General features: G+C 38.4%; 1 protein-coding gene across 3 annotated transcripts in view; it reads right to left on the reverse strand.

The window, feature by feature from the left end:
• Positions 1–18753, reverse strand: part of LOC108708713 (cyclin-dependent kinase 8) — a 57124-nt gene that overhangs the window by 11379 nt on the left and 26992 nt on the right. For all 3 annotated transcript variants that reach the window (XM_018247717.2, XM_041582661.1, XM_018247718.2), the window contains 6 exons: positions 15106–15246; positions 11966–12023; positions 10443–10574; positions 3758–3901; positions 3384–3453; positions 556–628 (listed from right to left, as the gene is read on the reverse strand). In XM_018247717.2, the coding sequence (XP_018103206.1) occupies positions 556–628; positions 3384–3453; positions 3758–3901; positions 10443–10574; positions 11966–12023; positions 15106–15246 (618 nt within the window). The remainder of the gene's footprint in view (positions 1–555; positions 629–3383; positions 3454–3757; positions 3902–10442; positions 10575–11965; positions 12024–15105; positions 15247–18753) is intronic.

Raw genomic sequence — 18753 nt, forward strand, 5'->3', positions numbered from 1 at the left:
CATAAATGTATGTATATCAGGCACACCTGATAGGGACATTGTTAATAAATATATACTAAAGGCTAAGCTTGTGTAAAAGCAAAGTAATAATGCTCTGTAGATCAGAGGTGGTACAGTCATGGGAAAGCAATAGAGAAAAAAAAAAAAGACTGTTCATATATAATCAGACTTTTTCAATTTCTTATAAATAGACCGATTAGTAAAAAAACAAAAAAAAAAAAAAACTATTAACACGACCGATGGGGTAATTCAAGATGACCTCTTAGGTAAATGACTCACAATGTAGATTCTTCAAAAAAGTTTTTGTCACTATGGAGATCACACCCTCTACACCACCCTCTCGTGACTTTGATGGGAGGCACACGGAAGTACAGGTGGGAGTCATGATGCAAGGGATACATTTTTTGAGTATGTATGTATGTATGTATGTATGTATGTATGTATGTATGTATGTATGTATGTATGTATGTATGTATGTATGTATGTATGTATGTATGACTAAACACTTTTCTGCAGAGATGGATGTATAAGGTCACAGACCAAGTAAGAACTTACCAAGTGGAATGTTTTGCTGTCTGGTTTTACTTTATGCTTTTCCATGTATTTTATAAGGCTGCAGTTGGTGTACCTGAAACATCAAAATACGAATAATGTGCCATAAGTCTTACATTAAGTGCACCTGCACACACATGCATTCCTAAAATACACACTAAAGTATCCAGGCAGTTTTCAGTTGGGTTGAGGTTAGGAATCTGTGCAGGCCATTCCAGCCAGTGTCGGCCTGGGACACCAGGGGCCCACCAAAAACCCTTAGACCAAGGGTCCACTCTCAGTACTATTATTCTTACTCTCCTCACCTAACCTCTATTCTCCTATTCTCTTTTCTTTACATACTATAACCGATTATCCTCTATTCTCTTTTCTTTACATACTATAACCTATTATTCCTATTAAGCCTCTTTATTCTTATAGAAATAGGGAATGGAGATATAGATATAGATATAGATATAGATATAGAGAGAGAGAGATATATATAGATATATATATATATATATATATATATATATATATATATATATATATATATATATAGAGATAGAGAGAGAGAGAGAGAGAGAGAGAGAGAGAGATATATATATATAGAGAGAGAGAGAGAGATAGAGAGATATATATAGAGAGAGAGAGAGAGAGATAGAGAGATATATATAGAGAGAGAGAGGAGAGAGAGAGAGAGAGAGAGAGAGAGAGAGAGAGAGAGAGAGAGAGAGAGAGAGAGAGAGAGAGAGAGAGAGAGAGAGAGAGAGAGAGAGAGAGAGAGAGAGAGAGAGAGAGATATAGATATAGATATAGATATAGATATAGATATAGATATAGAGAGAGAGAGAGAGAGATATAGAGAGAGAGAGAGAGAGAGAGATATAGAGAGAGAGAGAGAGATATAGAGAGATATAGAGAGAGATAGAGAGAGATAGAGAGATATAGAGAGAGATAGAGAGATATAGAGAGAGATAGAGAGATATAGAGAGATATAGAGAGAGATAGAGAGAGATAGAGAGAGATAGAGAGAGATAGAGAGATATAGAGAGAGATAGAGAGAGATAGAGAGATATAGAGAGAGAGAGAGAGAGAGAGAGAGAGAGAGAGAGAGAGAGAGAGAGAGAGAGAGAGAGATAGAGATATAGAGAGATATAGAGAGAGAGAGAGAGAGAGAGAGAGAGAGAGAGAGAGAGAGAGAGAGAGAGAGAGAGAGATATAGATATATATATATATATATAGAGAGATATATATATATATATATACTCCAAATAGAAGAATGAAGCAGCACACGATTCTATTTGGATATATCTAGTGGGGACGTGACGGGGTCCCCCACAGGAGCGTGCACCGAGATCGACACTGATTACACTGTTGAGAGTGCTGGGGCGCATTTCGATACTATATAGAGATATATATCTGAATAGAGTTTTAACATCATCCAAACTAAAAAGTCTTTAACCCAAATGAACTATGTAACTAGTTCTATAGTGATATGTCTGCACTGCATTTTATGCGGTGCATTTACAAGACTAGATCCAGCATTTGATGGCTAAATTCCATTGGTTTGGTCTGCAGCCCAAAAGGGTGAATGCCTCAAGGTTCCTGGCAGCCTTTCAGCAATTCCAATCTACAACTATTCCATCATACATTCCACACAGTGCAAGTTTTTGTCATGACTGATAGGTGTTAGGCGAAGTAAGAGAAATGAACACTAGACAGTTGAATTACAGAGGAGTACATGGAATAAATACCACTGTATTTGACCTAGGTAAGCCACTGGTATCCCTCTTTGGCTGAGAATACGATTTCTGTTCTACTGGGATACATTTCTCTTTTACTCAGTGCTGTTTTTGTTCTTAAATTTCTTCCTTCGTGAGGATTAATTTATCTTATTGGGTGTTGCAGCTTGACCATGAGCACCTACTGAAAGCCTTCGGATGAGCAGAGTATAAATGCGCTCATCACAAGCAGGGTAGAATGATGGAAAAGGGCAAGTGAATAAGAAGCCAAATAAGGGAATATAAAAGAGATCAGAAGTTTTACCTCTGAGAAACCACTTGTAGGGGTGGTGGAAAGTTATGATTATTACTACTACTGGTTACTTCCATATACAGATATATTACTGCTTGTTTCATTTCTACAATAGTCTCTTAAAGGGAATTCAAGGTCTAAACCCCAAACAGTAATAGACATAAAATCACTTAAGAGTGGTCCTTACAGCACTTTGCATTAATTTTGTAATTTGATTTGTTTCTAACATATTAGCTAGTTTTCCCATATCTAGGGTTGCTGACTTTCATAAATCTGTTGAGCTAAAAGCCTGGCATTAGCAGACAAACTAATAAACCACTAAAAATAGAAAATGAATGTTAATTGCAGTGCTCCGAGGACCACTTTTAGCATGTTTACATCCATTCATTTTTAGGTTTATATCCCATTTAACAAACTCAATCCATGGTCCAGTGGGTATTAGGGGCTCTATCAACTCTGATCTGCTGTCTCTTAATAAAGAACCTTGGTTATACAGTATGTGGCCTACATAAAAACATTTCATAATTTGAGCTTAAGTAGTCTATGGACACCATGTCAAGTTTCTTTTTTTCATTTTGACAAGCATCCCTTCTATTTGCTCAGTGCTCCCCACTGTTCTTGACTGTTAAACGATAGACTGTTAATTCCCTTCCCTTACACTGAGCAAAATAAGAAGTGGTGGATTCCAACATAGAAAAGATGGGTAGGAGCATATACAACAGAATATGACAGAAGTACAGTGCTACGCAATATGTTGGCGCTATATAAATACATGTTAATAAAGTAAAAAAAAAAAAAAAAAAAACTTTACTTACGTGTTCCTGCGGAAGTCCTTTATTAGAGTTGAATGCTCAGGCATCTTTTTAATGTCTTCCCAATCTTTATCTAAACCAACGAGTATAAATTAAAGGTTACCTCTAGGAAAACACTAAAGGCCTTGACATTTCAATTTTTAATTCAGGACTCTCCAACGAGATTCCTTTAGGGCAGAAGCGCTATTGTAACCAGATTTACCTATGGTCTCAACAGACTAATTTAAATTAAATGATCATTTTAATATACATGGGCCAGCCAACATTTTGTATTCTGGCCCTTTCTCTGTAACAAGTTGGAGAGCACTATTGAAACCACAGATCCAACCATTTCTCTTTGTCCCCATTTATTTAAATACATTTCTGGAAATTTATACCTGCAGGAAATCCCATGACATTAAATATTCTATCCAGCTGGTCGTGATGATAAGGGTTACTAGTTTTGATATCTTCCTGTCGACAATGAAAAATCGGCTCCGACGTTAGAAGCTCTGCAAATATACATCCTATGGCCCAAATATCTAGTAAAAAAAAAACAAAAAAAAAACAAAAGAAAAAAGAAAAAAGCATTAGAGGGAGAGACAGATCAATATACACGTTTAGCTTATACAGTACTTTGGGTCTCTTATTCCAAGGTTACAATTGATTCGAGCTGGCCATAGACATGCAGATTATAGCCTATGTCGGATAACGATCGTCCGTGCCAATCTTCCGAACTGCAACTAACCATTCAGATTAATATAAAGTAGTAAAGAGAACAAATCACACAATGCTCGGGCTATTAAAGGGGACCTGTCACCCAAAAAAATTATTCAGAATCCTATTTTATCACATTAAGTCAAGCAAAGTGAACTTTAATTACACTGTATAAATTATTTGAATCTTGTTTCCTTCACTATGGGAATTCATAATTCTAGCAAGCAGGCAGGAGCCATTTTGTGGACATTATTAAGACAAGCCTTGTATCATCTCAGAATCTGGTTTGTGCACCAGAATGGGGGACCTGATGTCCATCCCCATGCACTGGTTACACAATTAAACGGTGAAGAGAACGGGGGAATGTGGGGAGAGCAGTGACATCTATGAAGTGCTGAATGGAAAGTGACATGATGATACTAAATTGTGCAGAACTATAGGTTCCATGCAGGATGCTGCCACTTTGCACAGTGATTTGTCTAAACTGGAAAACTGGGCAGCAAACTGGAAAATGAGTTTCAATGTTGATAAATGCAGGTTATGCACTTAAAAAATAATATAAATACAAGTTATACACTAAATGGCAGTGTGTTGGGAGTTTCCTTAAATGAGAAGGATCTTGGGGTCTTTGTAGATAACAAGTTGTCTAATTCTGGGCAGTGTCATTCTGTGGCTACTAAAGCAAATAAAGTTCTGTCTTGCATAAAAAAGGGCATTAACTCAAGGAATAAAACATAATTCTGCCTCTTTATAGGTCCCTGGTAAGGCCTCATCTGGAGTATGCAGTTCAGTTTTGGACTCCAGTCCTTAAGAGGGATATAAATGAGCTGGAGAGAGTGCAGAGACTAAGTGCAACTAAACTGGTTAGAGGGACGGAGGACTTAAATTATGAGGGTAGACTGTCAAGGTTGGGGTTGTTTTCTCTGGAAAAAAGGTGTTTGCGAGGGGGACGTGATTACACTTTACAAGTACATTAGATGACATTATAGACAAATAGCAGGGGACATTTTTACCCATAAAGAGGATCACCGTACCAGAGGCCACCCCTTCAGACTAGAAGAAAAGAACTTTCATTTGAAGCAACGTAGGGGGTTCTTCACAGTCAGGACAGTGAGGTTGTGGAATGCACTGCCGGGTGATGCTGATTCAGTTAATGCCTTTAAAGGAGAAGGAAAGCTACGGGGGCATTTTATTGCCAATAGATTAGCTGCAATAGTGCAAGCTAGAATGCTATATTTATTCTGTAGAATGTTTTACCATACCTGAGTAAAAAGCTCTAGAAACTCTCTGTTTGTATAGGATAGGAGCTGCAGTATTAATGTGGTGTGACATCACTTCCTGCCTGAGTCTCTCTCTGCTCTGAGCTCAGATTACAGTAGAGAAGGGAGGGGGGAGGGGAGAGAGGAGCAAACTGAGCATGCTCTTGCCCAGGGCAATGAGATTTAAACTGAAGGCAGGAAGTCTGATACAGAAGCCCATGTGTACACAATAGAAGGAAAGAAATGCAGTGTTTGTTTTGATAGGGGACTCAGAGAAGCACTACTTTGGGGGTTTACTGGTATATTTAGATGGACCTTTCTGATAAGGCTTACTTAGTTTTAACCTTTCCTTCTCCTTTAAGAATGGCTTGGATGATTTTTTGGGCAGACATAATATCAAAGGCTATGGTGATACTAAGCTCTATAGTTAGTATAGGTATGGGTATATAGAATTTAATTAAAAGTAGGGAGGGGGTGTGTATGGATACTGGGTTTTCATTTGGAGGGGTTGAACTTGATGGACTTTGTCTTTTTTCAACCCAATTTAACTATGTAACTATGTAATGAATTGTCTTCCCTGAAGGGGCACACAATATTTGACAGCTGAGATTTTTATATGAGCTTACAACAGCTATGAATGTTTTAATAAAAAAAAATTGAAAAGGACTTATTATACAGCTTTGTGTGTCTGGGTGACAGGTCCACTTTAAAGGAGAAGGAAAGCTACCGAAGCAGTTTATTAACGGTAGATTAGCCACAATAGTGAAAGCTATAACACTATATTCTGCAGAATGCTTTACCATACTTGGGTAAACAGCTCTAGAAGATCTCTCAGTTTGTTTAGGATAGTAGCTGCCATATTAGCTTGGTGTGACATCACTTCCTGAGTCTCTCCCTGCTCACTCATAGCTATGGGCTCAGATTACAGCAGGGAGGGGGGAAGGAGGGGGGGGGAAGGAGAGAGGAGCAAACTGAGCATACTCAAGCCCTAGAGGTTAATGCTGAAAACAGGAAGCCCGATACTGAAGCCCATGTGTACACAGAATAGAAGGAAAAAAATAGAAGGCAAGAAATGCTGTGACAGACAGCAATCATAGGAAAGTTATATCTGACAAACAGTAGTGACAGTCTCCTATTGAGATCGTCAGATAGGCAATACATTCAGAGATATTATCGGTAACCGATATAAATCTTTTAACTTGTCCGTTCTGAACAACCGATCGTCATGGTACGAAAAATCCACAGGACAAGTCAGGACAATCCACACAGAGTCCGAATATCGTAGTTTCGTATGATGGTATCTTAGTAATTAATACAGATAATTACTACATGGCAACACAGAAACCAGTGCAATTAGCATCATAATTTAATAATTAGCCCTGTAGCATCAGCTTATATTACAGGCCAACCTCATTTTCTGCTGGATAATTAGTGACGACCCCTAAGCTTAGCTTCTCAACAGCTGCTCAGAGCCCACTGAGCATGTGAGTGTCAACAGACACTTTCCAAGATGGTGACCCCCTGTGACAAGTTTGAAGTCCTGGATCATTGCTGCTATTGACAAGCTGAAACTTTAGGCTGGTACAATAAGTTCAGTATAGAAAAAAATCGTATTCTTAGCCATATTCATTTTTATGGTTTAGTTCTCCTTTAAATATAAACAGATTACTGAATAGTGTCATACAGGAAGCATAAAAAGTGAGCTCAAAACTTGACATAAAAAAAAAAAAAGAATGAAATGCCATTATCTTTCAGTTTTTATTTTTTCAGCACAGTAACTTTTACAGTCAGGCAGCAAATTGCTGGAAGCTTCAACACAATTATAATACTATTTCCATAATCGCTCGAATGTATAAAAAAAAAATAAAAAAAAAATAATGTGACAGGCTTTAAAATGACAGCTTTCGAAAAATTGAAAAAATGCTAAATAATCACCCCTGCCAGCTGACCTTATCAGAACCCTGTATTTGTACTGCTCTCCCAAATGCTGAAGGCCCACAGGCACTGATGGGATTAAAAGATGCCAGGTCAAGCAACTGAATTTCTCATTAAAAAAAATAAATAAATAAAACTTCTGCATTATGTAGTTTATAACAAAACCACTTTAGAGCTCTGCCAATCCACCTCAACATTTTTTGATTTATACAATTTGCAAATGTACCCAAAGAAGGGAATACAATTTTAAATCTTCTGTATACAGAAAAGGAATGCAGGAAAACTTAAATGGAGAACTTTTAATATTCATGAGAACAGAGTTTTTAATATATGCAGACTTGAAAGTTAAAAGGATGTTTATTCCATTTCCCATGAATAAATTACAATTTCCACAAAATGAACGGATTTCTTTTGTGTTTTATATTTTTCGCAAGCCGAAAAGCTTTACATTAAGAGCAATGATTCATGGAAACATTTTGCAGCATACGTATTTATTGGTGCCAGCGTTCACACTCATTTTAGAGTCACCGGGGGCCATTTATCAACATTGGGCAAATTTGCCCGTGGACAGTATCCCATGGCAACCAATCAAATTGTTGAATTAATTGTTCTACCTGCAGCTGGCTGAAAAAAAAAGGCAATTGCCAATTGGTTGCTATGGGTTCGTTTGCCCAGTGTAGATTAATGAGCCCCATTGATTTTTACAGTGCTTAAAATATTGGCCAGTTTTAGGGACAAAATGATTGCAAGAAATTCTGATGACCAAAGAATCGAGTGATTTTGCCGTGTACGTGACGTCAAACATTCTTCCTCAGCCTCCCTACCCCTCACCTGCATCTGAATTTCCTATGGAAATCTGTGGTGGAGTGTGTGGAGGGTTAAAAAAAAAAAAAATAGGCACTGCCTCCAAAACCATGCCACCCTAGGCACAGGCCCTCGGGGGCCTATATACAAATAGTGAAGTTAGTTGCAGGTCAGAAGATTGGCATGGATGATCGTTTGTCCGACTTTAGTGGCCTGCTTTATGGTACAAATCCCGGTGGAATCCCCCCAAACTTCACAACTTATATAACTCGTTAAGTGCTACAAATATATTCAGCATTGTACAATCTTACAAGTATAATACATAGTAAATAAGTGCGACACAGTACAAAGAAGGTCCCTGCATGGAATAGCTTATAGTTAGGGATGGGCACATTTTTTCACCTTGTTTCACCAAGGAAATGATCCCCAGCATAGACTTTTATGGCAGTGCGCGTCAAAAAATTTTTGTCGCCCATAGACTTTAGTAACCATCGGCAACATTTCGTTGGCGGCAAATTTTTGGGGACAAGAAACGGGTCAAATTCACCCAAGCCTACTTATGGGGGCCGATTCACTAAGGGTCGCATATCGAGGGTTAATTAACCCTCGATATTCGACTAGGAATTAAAATCCTTCGACTTCGAATATCGAAGTCGAAGGATTTAGCGCAAATACTGCGATAGAACGATTAAATCCTTCGAATCGAACGATTCGAAGGATTTTAATCCAACGATCGAAGGAACATCCTTCGATCAAAAAACTTAGGAAAGCCTATGGGGACCTTCCCCATAGGCTAACATTGACTTCGGTAGCTTTTAGCTGCCGAAGTAGGGGGTCGAAGTTTTTTTTAAAGAGACAGTACTTCGACTATCGAATGGTCGAATGATTTTTACTTCGAATCCTTCGATTCGAAGTCGTAGTCGAAGGTCGAAGTAGCCCAAAAAAAACGTCGAAATTCGAAGTTTTTTAACTTCGAATCCTTCACTCGAAGTTAGTGAATCGGCCCCATAGTCTGTCAACTAAACTATGTGTGTACTATGATTAGGATATAAAAGCAGTAGCATATTCCCTGCTCACAAACAGCCCTACTACTATGGTCCAAGGAAACTAAATGTAGATGCCACGCTTTTATATACTGTGTATAGTTCTGTTAATTTAAAGGGGTGGTTCGGTTCATCTTTAAGGTAACTTTTATTATGTTATAGAACGGCCAATTCTAAGCAACTTTTCAATTGGTTTTTATTATTCTTTTTAATTTTATAGTTATTTGCCTTTTTCTTCTGACTCTTTGCAGTTTTTATATGGGCATCGCTGACCCCTTCTTAAAAACAAATGCTCTGTAAGGAAACAAATGTAATGTTAGTTACTTTTTATTACTCCTATTCCAGTCTCCTATTCAAATCAATGCATGGTTGTTAGGGTAATGTGGACCCTAGTTACCAGATTGCTTAAAGGAGAAGGAAAATCATTAGGCACACCAAGTGATTGTATTGACTTACCTGAAACCCTGGGCCGGTGCTACTGTCAGCAGAAAACTGCACCAGCCCATGGTTATTCCATTGAGCACCACGGAGCACTTCTCTTCCGGCTTCTTCGGTTTTCAAATTTTCCTGGGGGAGACGCATGCGCAGTAGAATGAAAAAGACAAATTTTTAGTTAAAGTTTGGCTTTTCGCTCTACTGCACATGCGTCTGCCCCGGGAAATGTGAAGAAAGAAGAAGCCAAAAGAGGATCGCCGGTTGCAGTTTTCTGCCGATAGGAGCACCGGCCCGGGGTTTCAGGTAAGTCAATACATTCACTTGGGGGGACCTAACATTTGGCACCCAAGTAGTAAGCAACTTTCCTTCTCCTTTAAGATGCAAATTGAAGAGCTGCTGTATAAAAAGCTAAATAACTCAAAAACCACAAACAAAAAAAATGGAAACTAATTGCAAATGGTCTCAGAATATCACTCACTACATCATACTAAAAGTTATCTCAAAGGTGAATAATCCCTTTAAAAACATTCCAAAGGCAAACTGAAACTGCAGCAGGAAGGATAGAGGATAGAAGAGTAGAAAGGTAAAGGAAGCATGATGATATAAAATACAGCATATGGAATTGATATAGCAAAATAGGAGAGTGACCTTCAGTGAGTGAGAACTAAAATATAAATCAAACAAAGTGGAAGTATGCTAAAATGAAAAGCATGTGAAGTCTGGATAGGAAAAAAATGCAAAAACTATAAACAAGTTAAAACCTGAGCTACTGCTAGAGGGATGAAATGAAAGTTTGGGAAATAAACGCAGCAACCCAGATAGAAAGCTAAACCAGAGAAGAAATATGGAGCATCACAAGGGAGGAAAGAAATAGGATTTGTTATACTTACCAATAGCTTTGGTATAATGGCGTGCTCCTAGCAATAACTCTGGGGCTCGATACCAGAATGTAACAACTACAGGGTCTAAATCTGCTAAAGGCTTTAAAGGTGAATTAAATAACCGGGCAAATCCCATGTCCGCTGTAAAACAGGAAAGCAAAATATTACTTGTTTACATGGCAGAAGAATGATTAAATAGACATGGACCATATTCTCATGTGGTATATAGGCACAACAGTTAAACATTAATATACAATAGGATTCTCTTTGTTAGATACAACGGGAGCAAACATTTATGTTAAACTGGAGCCAAAGCAGAACTTGTACTAAATTGCTTTCTGGCTATTACTTTAAATAAAATCTAAATGAAAAAAACTGAAAGTGCATCAAAGTAATTAAAATAGAATACACAAGAGCCATGTATATCCTGTAAAGGATATCCTTATAAACGGTGCTTAGGGATGTAATTATTTATAATCGGAGCTTAGTGATGTCATCTGTCACACGACTGACTGAAACTTATTATATTATAATAAAGTACCCTGTTGCAAAACATAAGGATATTAGAAGTCACCTTCAGCCTCCTATTTTTATATGGTCATGGAACGCCTCGGAAACTTATAATATCCTTATTTTACAAGAGGGGCTACTTTATTCACTAGAGTCCTCGAGTTACATACACCCTACTTACATACAACTCACACTTACAAACTGGGGCCATTACAGTAACATACTATGGTTTGCTTGGCCTTTATTAGCTTTAATAAACCACCTGCCAGGATCCCCTCTGGCATGTGTTGTCTACTGTGAGCACAGAAAGGTAAAAAATAAATACTATGTTAAGACATCTGTCTAAGTTGCATTATATATTAAACAATTTCATTTTTCTGTGTTACCAATCTATTGTGAAAATGAAAAGTTGATTTTCATAACAATACAAACTTTTATTTTTATTTTTGCACTTTGCAGGCTATGTCCTACATTGTGCAAAGAGTCACAGGCTTCTGTGCTCCCTTTCACACTGCTATAGTCAGCACGGTATTGGTGAGGGGGCATTTAGGCACGGCCACTTTTGTACCCCTTCGCACCCCAGGTCAAGTAAATGACCCCTAATGTATGAACAAACCAACCCAACGCTGAATGAAGAGAGAAAGAATGCGACGAGTAACTTAATTACATCAGAAACCGAAGATAATCTGATCAGGTTTAGAAAGCTACCAGTTTCCTTTGGATGAAAGTTATATCAATATTCTTGATTTTTTTTTTTTTTATTCATTTAAACACAGATGCATATTGCCCCTTTAGTACTACTTATCACATGGGTCAATAGTTGCTGCCTGTAAAAACTTCAGTTTATATAAATAAATATGCAGTTAATTGAAGCTATTAATGTGGCTCAGAAATAAGGAAAATAGGACAATGAATAGACTTTTGCAATTCGTTATATTTCCTCTGGACTAATATTTCGCACCCTGATTCAATGGCACCCATAATCCTTATCTAATAAAAATGTGCAGCATTATTATACAAACCTATTTTTACTCGTCCTCGTTCTGGACCTTCACCCATGACCAAAATATTTGCAGGTTTCTGAGGAGGAAAGGAAATTCTTAACTAATATTCAGAACAATAAAGTTCAACACTTCAACAAACATACAAACAATCTGTGTGAATTTTTTTTTTTCTTAATAAACCTGTTTTTTCTACCCACATTGTCACCACGATTCCAGGCAACTGTATCCATCACAATATTTTGTGGCAGAATTGTGCTGGTTACTACACTTTCAGACAACTGGGTACAACTTGTGCCTGAAAGAAAAAGGGTTACACTGCTCCTGTGTGTTATCCAAGGGACACAACAGTGAGCGGCTATAGCTGCAACATAAAAAGAGAGCCCTGTATTTGTATCATGGCGAGACATTAAGATTTTAAATACAGGGCTCTTTTATGCTCAATCATGATCTCCGGCAAAACCAGGAAATATATAGGGCTCTTACATAAATGAGCACCTAGCAACCAAGTCTAAATGAAGTTAAAAAAATCCTATTTGTCTCACATCAGTACTTGCTAATTCATTTAAGGGTAACCATATACTGCAGAGGTTTCCAAAGTTCCTGTGGGGACAAATAAGGGCTGTGATTGGCTATTCGGTAGCCTCTATGTGGACTGGCAGTCTCAAGGAGGCTCTGTTTGGAAGTGCACATGGTTTTATGCAACCAAAATTTGCCTCCAAGTCTGGAATTCAAAAAAAAGTACCTGCTTTGAGGCCACTGGGAGCAACACCCAAGGAGTTGTTGAGTAACAGGTTGCGCATGAGCCACTGGTTGGGGATCACTGATATAGTGAAAGTACATTTGTAATAATCTACTGGGTCACTTCAGAAGCAATATCCCCCCCCCCCAAGGGAAGAAAGGCTCTTTTTTTTTTTTTTATTTACTATGGACAGTAAGTAGGAGGCTTAAGGATATTTAAAGCTCTCCTTACTAGCACTACAGTGGTCATAATGCCACAAAGGTTAGAAAATAAAAAGTGATATTTTAGAGGCTCACTAGTAACTGAAAGAATATTTTCTGTCATATTACCGTCTCCAGTAATCACCCAAATCCACCGATTTATAATTGTATGGAGTCCTAATGCAGCTCATGGAAACCCAACATTGTAAAATGCATCAGGGCTTAGAGGCCACCGAGTTTCACCTTGTTACAAATCACTCTTATGTCATGTGAAAGGGAACATTTAAGCAACATTTAAGAACATTGAGCAAGCATCATTAAGATGAAAACAGAAGGCTGAAAGTCAGGGCCACATTAATAACTTGGCATAAGGGGCATCTGCCCAGCTCCCACAGATTTTGGGGCCCTGCTGTGCAACTATGTCTTAAAGTGAAACTGACACTAAAAAACTACTTTTTAAATATGAATGTACATTAAAAGTCACTCATAGGTCATGTTGATCGTTTTTGTTTGCAGAGAGGTTTGTTTTTGTAAGCAATTGTTAATTGAAGATTCTAAACCTGACTGTTTTGCCAACCTGACTGTCCCATCTCAGCCTGTCAGTTAAAAGTTTCTAATGGACTCCTGCTATACAAAGATGGAAGCCCCCTCATACAGGAACATGGGGCATCAGACAGGTAATGTAAAAGCATTGTGCAAATACTTTATGGCAAGTTATATGTAGCTTTCAAAGGCAATATTATGATAGCTGTAAAAAAGAGAGTTGAATTTCTGGTGTCAGTATCTTTTTTTAAGTTTTTTTTTTTTTATTTAAATTTTTTACCTCCCTCTTACATATAACCCCCATGGCACCACTGCTGCCGCTGCCCTCCTTGCCCCAACCATGTTGACCCTGTTCACTCCCCCCCTCTTGCCTGTGTCTGCATTCTCGGTTCACTCCCTGCTCTTTGTAGAAAATTCAAGATGGCTGTGCATTCCACAGTGCAAGTAATGCGTTCAATCTATCCACTGATCTTACTGGCATGTCAGGAGTAAAATGGATTGCTTTTTGGACATTGTTCAGTAATCTTATTGGCATGTTGATGCATTTTTTATTGGCTATATCCACAGTGATTATACTGGCACAGCTGGGGTTAATATGCAGATTATCCATTTTCTGTAGTAATTGTACTAGCACGTTTGGGGTTAATATGCGGATTATTCATTCTCTGTAGTAATATACTGGCACATATAGGGTTAATATGCCATTATCCATTTAATTTAGGGATTATATTGGCATGGCTGGTGTTAATAGGCTCATTATCCATATTGTATAGTAATTATACTGGCACATCTAGATTGTGTTTTTAGTAAAATGGGTGTGGTATTTAGGGGTGTGGCCAAAAGGTAGGCATGGCTTCAAAAATCTTTGGATAATAGGGAACCACAATTTGGATCTTTGCCCAGGACCCACTAAGGCCTTAAAACGGCTCTGCTGAAAGTTCATACGGCTAGGACACGGGCAGCTAATTGGAAAGCTAAGCATATAATAAGTTTAGATAGAATACTTTAAAAGCAACGAATAAGGCCCCAGTCAGTGTATATTAGCATCAGACACTACGTACCTTGTCTGCGTCTAGCAAAATCCTCATTAGTACCCACTTCTTAAATTAAGATGATTATCCTTTCACAGCCAGAGGGACCCTCTGAATATAAATTATCTGAGGATCAATCCACCCGGCTCGCTTTACAAAATGTGAGACTTACTTATTCTGTTTTACTCACTTTATAAAAAAGGTTTTAGTCTGTGATTTTTGGCCATACTTGTTACTTATTCCATTTATTATAATAATAATAGAAAAAAAAAATGTAGGTTGTGGGTAGTGTCAGCAGGTGTGAGCTAGTGCAGCATTGTTCTAGCATACCACCACTTACAAAGTCAGTTGCCTTAGATTCCAATGCTTGTAGCATTGGTATATGAGCCTGACCATATTGTGGGCTACGGCCCTTCATCAAGTAACCAATGGTGGCAAGCTAGTACCGGTGATGGCACGACACATTGCAGACAAGAACCCTGCAGCCTGGGCAATGGCAGTAGCCTCCATGACACTTTAAAATATTTTTTTTTTAATTATTTTTTGAAAGAATCAAACATCTACACCCACCCACACCCAACCACCCCCCCCCACGCGCCTCGCTACCCCCCCCACACACACACACCTCATGAGCAGTCAACTTACCAAATCTCTATGTAAAACCCAGTTTGCATGAAGGTAGTGGATACCATCTAAAATCTGATAAAGTAGTGACTTCACCATTCCCCGAGGTAACTGCACAGGTTTCTTGTTTGCTTTAGAGGCCCTGTGAAATTTGATTATGTGCTGAAAGAAGCAGAAACACATTGAGCTGCGAGAACAAACATTTGGAAGTTATTTTCATTAACGTCAAGGCTTTCATTTAATCTACAAGGTTCACTATGATGAAGCCACACACATACTTCAAAGCTAAGCACTCTTGCCATTCTTCCTTGCTTTCCTGGGGGGGCTACACAATTGTTCCATTACATATAATTCAGGGGTTGATTGGCAACCAGAGGCTATCCAGCTGTTACTGAAATACATCGGTTTCCCCTACAACTTGTGGTTTAGCCGCTGTTGCATGTTTAAAATGAAGGACTGCAAGGTCGCTGGCATCTCGCTAGGGTGACCAGTCATATCTAGTACTAGTCACTATAGCAAAAGCATCAGTGGGGCACCCAAGGGGATCTGTTTTTATCCAGACAAGCAGAAAGTGGAGGACAAGTCCTAATTCCTAGTTAGTGATTAGATTCACTGTCCAATTAGCAGCCCCAGTGAAACGTCTGTCCCACGCAGAGACAAAACTTGGAATAGCTTTAAGCTCCCTATTTGTCCTGTTTATCTTACATAATAACAAAACCAGAGAGGATTTTTTTTGTGATGAAAGCAATTTGCAAAAGGAACTCCGTACAAGCCCTATTCACTGCAATCCTGTTGAACAAGGGGGTATCCTGCCCAATTACATACGATTCACAATGCTGTGTTGTTCTGTATGACGTCCATAGACTTCATTACACATTGCTCTTATTTTTAGGTCTGGCGTCAAGCTATCATGCCCGTCGCCTCCAAAACACTAATGTGCCATTTCTAAATGACAATTTAATGCTACAGAGGTGGGACCAGTTATCCAGAATGCCTGGGACCTGGTGTTTTCCAGATAAGGGGGTATTTCCATAATTTGGTTCTCAAAGTCTCAGATTTTAGTCTACTAAAAATCCTTTAAATATTAAACCCAATAGGCTGCTTTTGCCTCCAATAAGGATTCAGTATATGTTAATTGGAATCAAGTACAGGTATGGGACCGGTTATCCAGAATGCCCAGGACCTGGGGTTTTCCAGATAGATTGTTCCGTAATTTGGATCTTCATACCTTAAATCTACAAGAAAATCATGTAAACATTAAATAAACCCAATAGACTGGTTTTGCTTCCAATAAGGATTAATTATATCTTAAGTTTGGATCAAGTACAAGGTACTGTTTTATTATTAAGGAAATCATTTTTATATATTTTGGATAAAATGGAGTCTTTGGGAGATCGCCTTCCCGTGATTCTGAGCTTTCTGGATAACATGTTTCCCAATAACGGATCCCACACCTGTACTTAAATTGACTGGCTTCATCAGATTCATCTTTTTATGTCTTCATTTTCTTTCCCTGCCCATGTTTTAATGAATGGTTTACAGAGGGAAAATGATCGCCCACGTTCTTAAAAAATAAAAAAAAGTCAAGGAGACAAGTATGTGGAGGACAGAACGATTCCCCCGGTTCAGCAACCCAACACCTGATACTTGCTGGAGGCATGAATGTCTGTATGTAGCAGAGCCAGTAATGGGAATGAATTCTAGTGGTAGTCACTCTGATGAAAGGCAAGACGTTGGAATACTGCCGTCTTAGAAGTGCACTTTCAAAATCCCTTCCTAAGAATCCCAGCCAGAGGCGGAAGCTCGGTGCTGGCATGCGATACAGTAACAGAGGCTTTAGTATACTTGAGTGAATGGAGAAGTTGCTCCATTGAGTTCCGGCTGTGGGCTTTTCTACCATCTTTATCAGCTTTGTTTACTCAGAGCAAGGAAAAGAGCTCATTGCAGAATAAAAAAACCAGAGCCAAAAATCTCCTTCCTCCCTCTTCATAAAAGCCAAAGATGATCCTGAACAAGAACAAACGTGGGCCACCATTTTGAATAGGCAAAGAAAGCTTTTGCAAGGGGAAGAACGCCATACTTCTTAGGAAAGGGAAATGAAGCACACCATTATTTTCAGCTCTTGCCTTTAAAGCTTTTATTGCTACTATACCTATGCACCTGAGGAAAGGGTTGTCCCCGAAAGCTTGTGCCACTTTTCTGCTGCAATAAATGTTTTAAAGGCAAGAGCCGAAAATGAAGCACACCGCAATAAAAGCTTTAAAGGCAAGAGCCGAAAATAACAGTGTGCTTCATTTCCCTTTCCTAAGAAGTTGGCTTGGAAGCGGCCTGGGATTGGATGCACCCTGCAAAAGTAAGTTGTGTGTCGAAGAACAAAATAATTTGAAGAATGCCACACACCTGCAACAACATCTTTGCCTCTCACACACAAAGGCAATTAAATTAAAAGCTGGCACTTTACTCGAACAACTACCTTATTCTCAAGGTAAAACCCAGAAGGGATTCTGATGAGAAATCTCATTACAAAGTGAAAAATAAACAGAACAAAGAACTGCTCCCATGTGCTAAGGGAGGCACCGCTGAGAACGGCTTGTGTTTTCAGGTTCCATAGGGAAATATTTATACTGAGTGAGAGCGGCATTCTTTTCCATGCAAGGTCACATATAAAGAAACATAAAAACTTAGGTGGAACGAGACACATTGCACAAACCAGTCCCTATCCAGATGCTGCTTATTTCCCTTGGAATGTTATCTTTAGAAAATAATTCCAGTAAATCAAGAGTATTAAAGGGTCATTGTTGTGGCGAATAATAATGGGTGCTGGTTTTTTTTTTTAAAATAAATTCCCATGAACTTGAAATTCAACCAATCGAAATGTATTATAAAAATCTTTTTTTTTTTTTTTTTTTAAACTCAGGTGAATAGGATCGACCCGAAAACTTGAATCGAGTTAGATTCAAATTTTAAAAAACTCGATTCGGGTTTTTTCTCCGAAAAAAACTCTGTCAGGAAGGCTGCAAACAATTCCAAACTGATCCCGGGACGTCTCCCACTGACGTAAACAGCAATTCAGCATGTTTTAGGAGGCAAACAGTCTAATTGGAGTTCTTAGAGCCAGAGTATGATAAAACTTAAAAAAATCTAAAAAACTCAAATCGAATTTGAATAACTCCATAGTCGAATTTTTGATCAAAATTTTCCGTCCCGCCCGATCAACGAGCCGACCGATATCCAAGTCTTCTGCCAATATCGGTCGGCTCTTTTTCCACCATACACGCAAAGAATATCAGACGAAAATTTGTTTCGTACGATATTATCTGTGCGTCTATGGCCACCTTAAGTGTTTTGTCTGGCATGTCCAGCTTGAGCAAGGACTCCAATGTATAAGCAATCAATGCTTAGTAAAACCAAGCAGGTTACAGGAAAAACCCTTTTGAAATAAAAAAAATTAGTGTTACAAAGGTGATACCTTTATTGGCTAACTAAGATAACTTATCTTAGTAAGCCAATAAAGGTATCACCTTTATACCACTTTATTTTTTATTTCAAAAGGGTTGCCCTGTAACATTTTTACTGGTTGACACGGTAAACAATTTTAACCTAAAAACAAACAGACCTTCAGTATAACTTGGTCATGGAGAAAGGGGAAAACAAAACTAATTGGAGTTT

This window comes from Xenopus laevis, chromosome 2L (assembly GCF_017654675.1).
Source record: "Xenopus laevis strain J_2021 chromosome 2L, Xenopus_laevis_v10.1, whole genome shotgun sequence".
Classification (NCBI taxonomy): Eukaryota; Metazoa; Chordata; class Amphibia; order Anura; family Pipidae; genus Xenopus; species Xenopus laevis.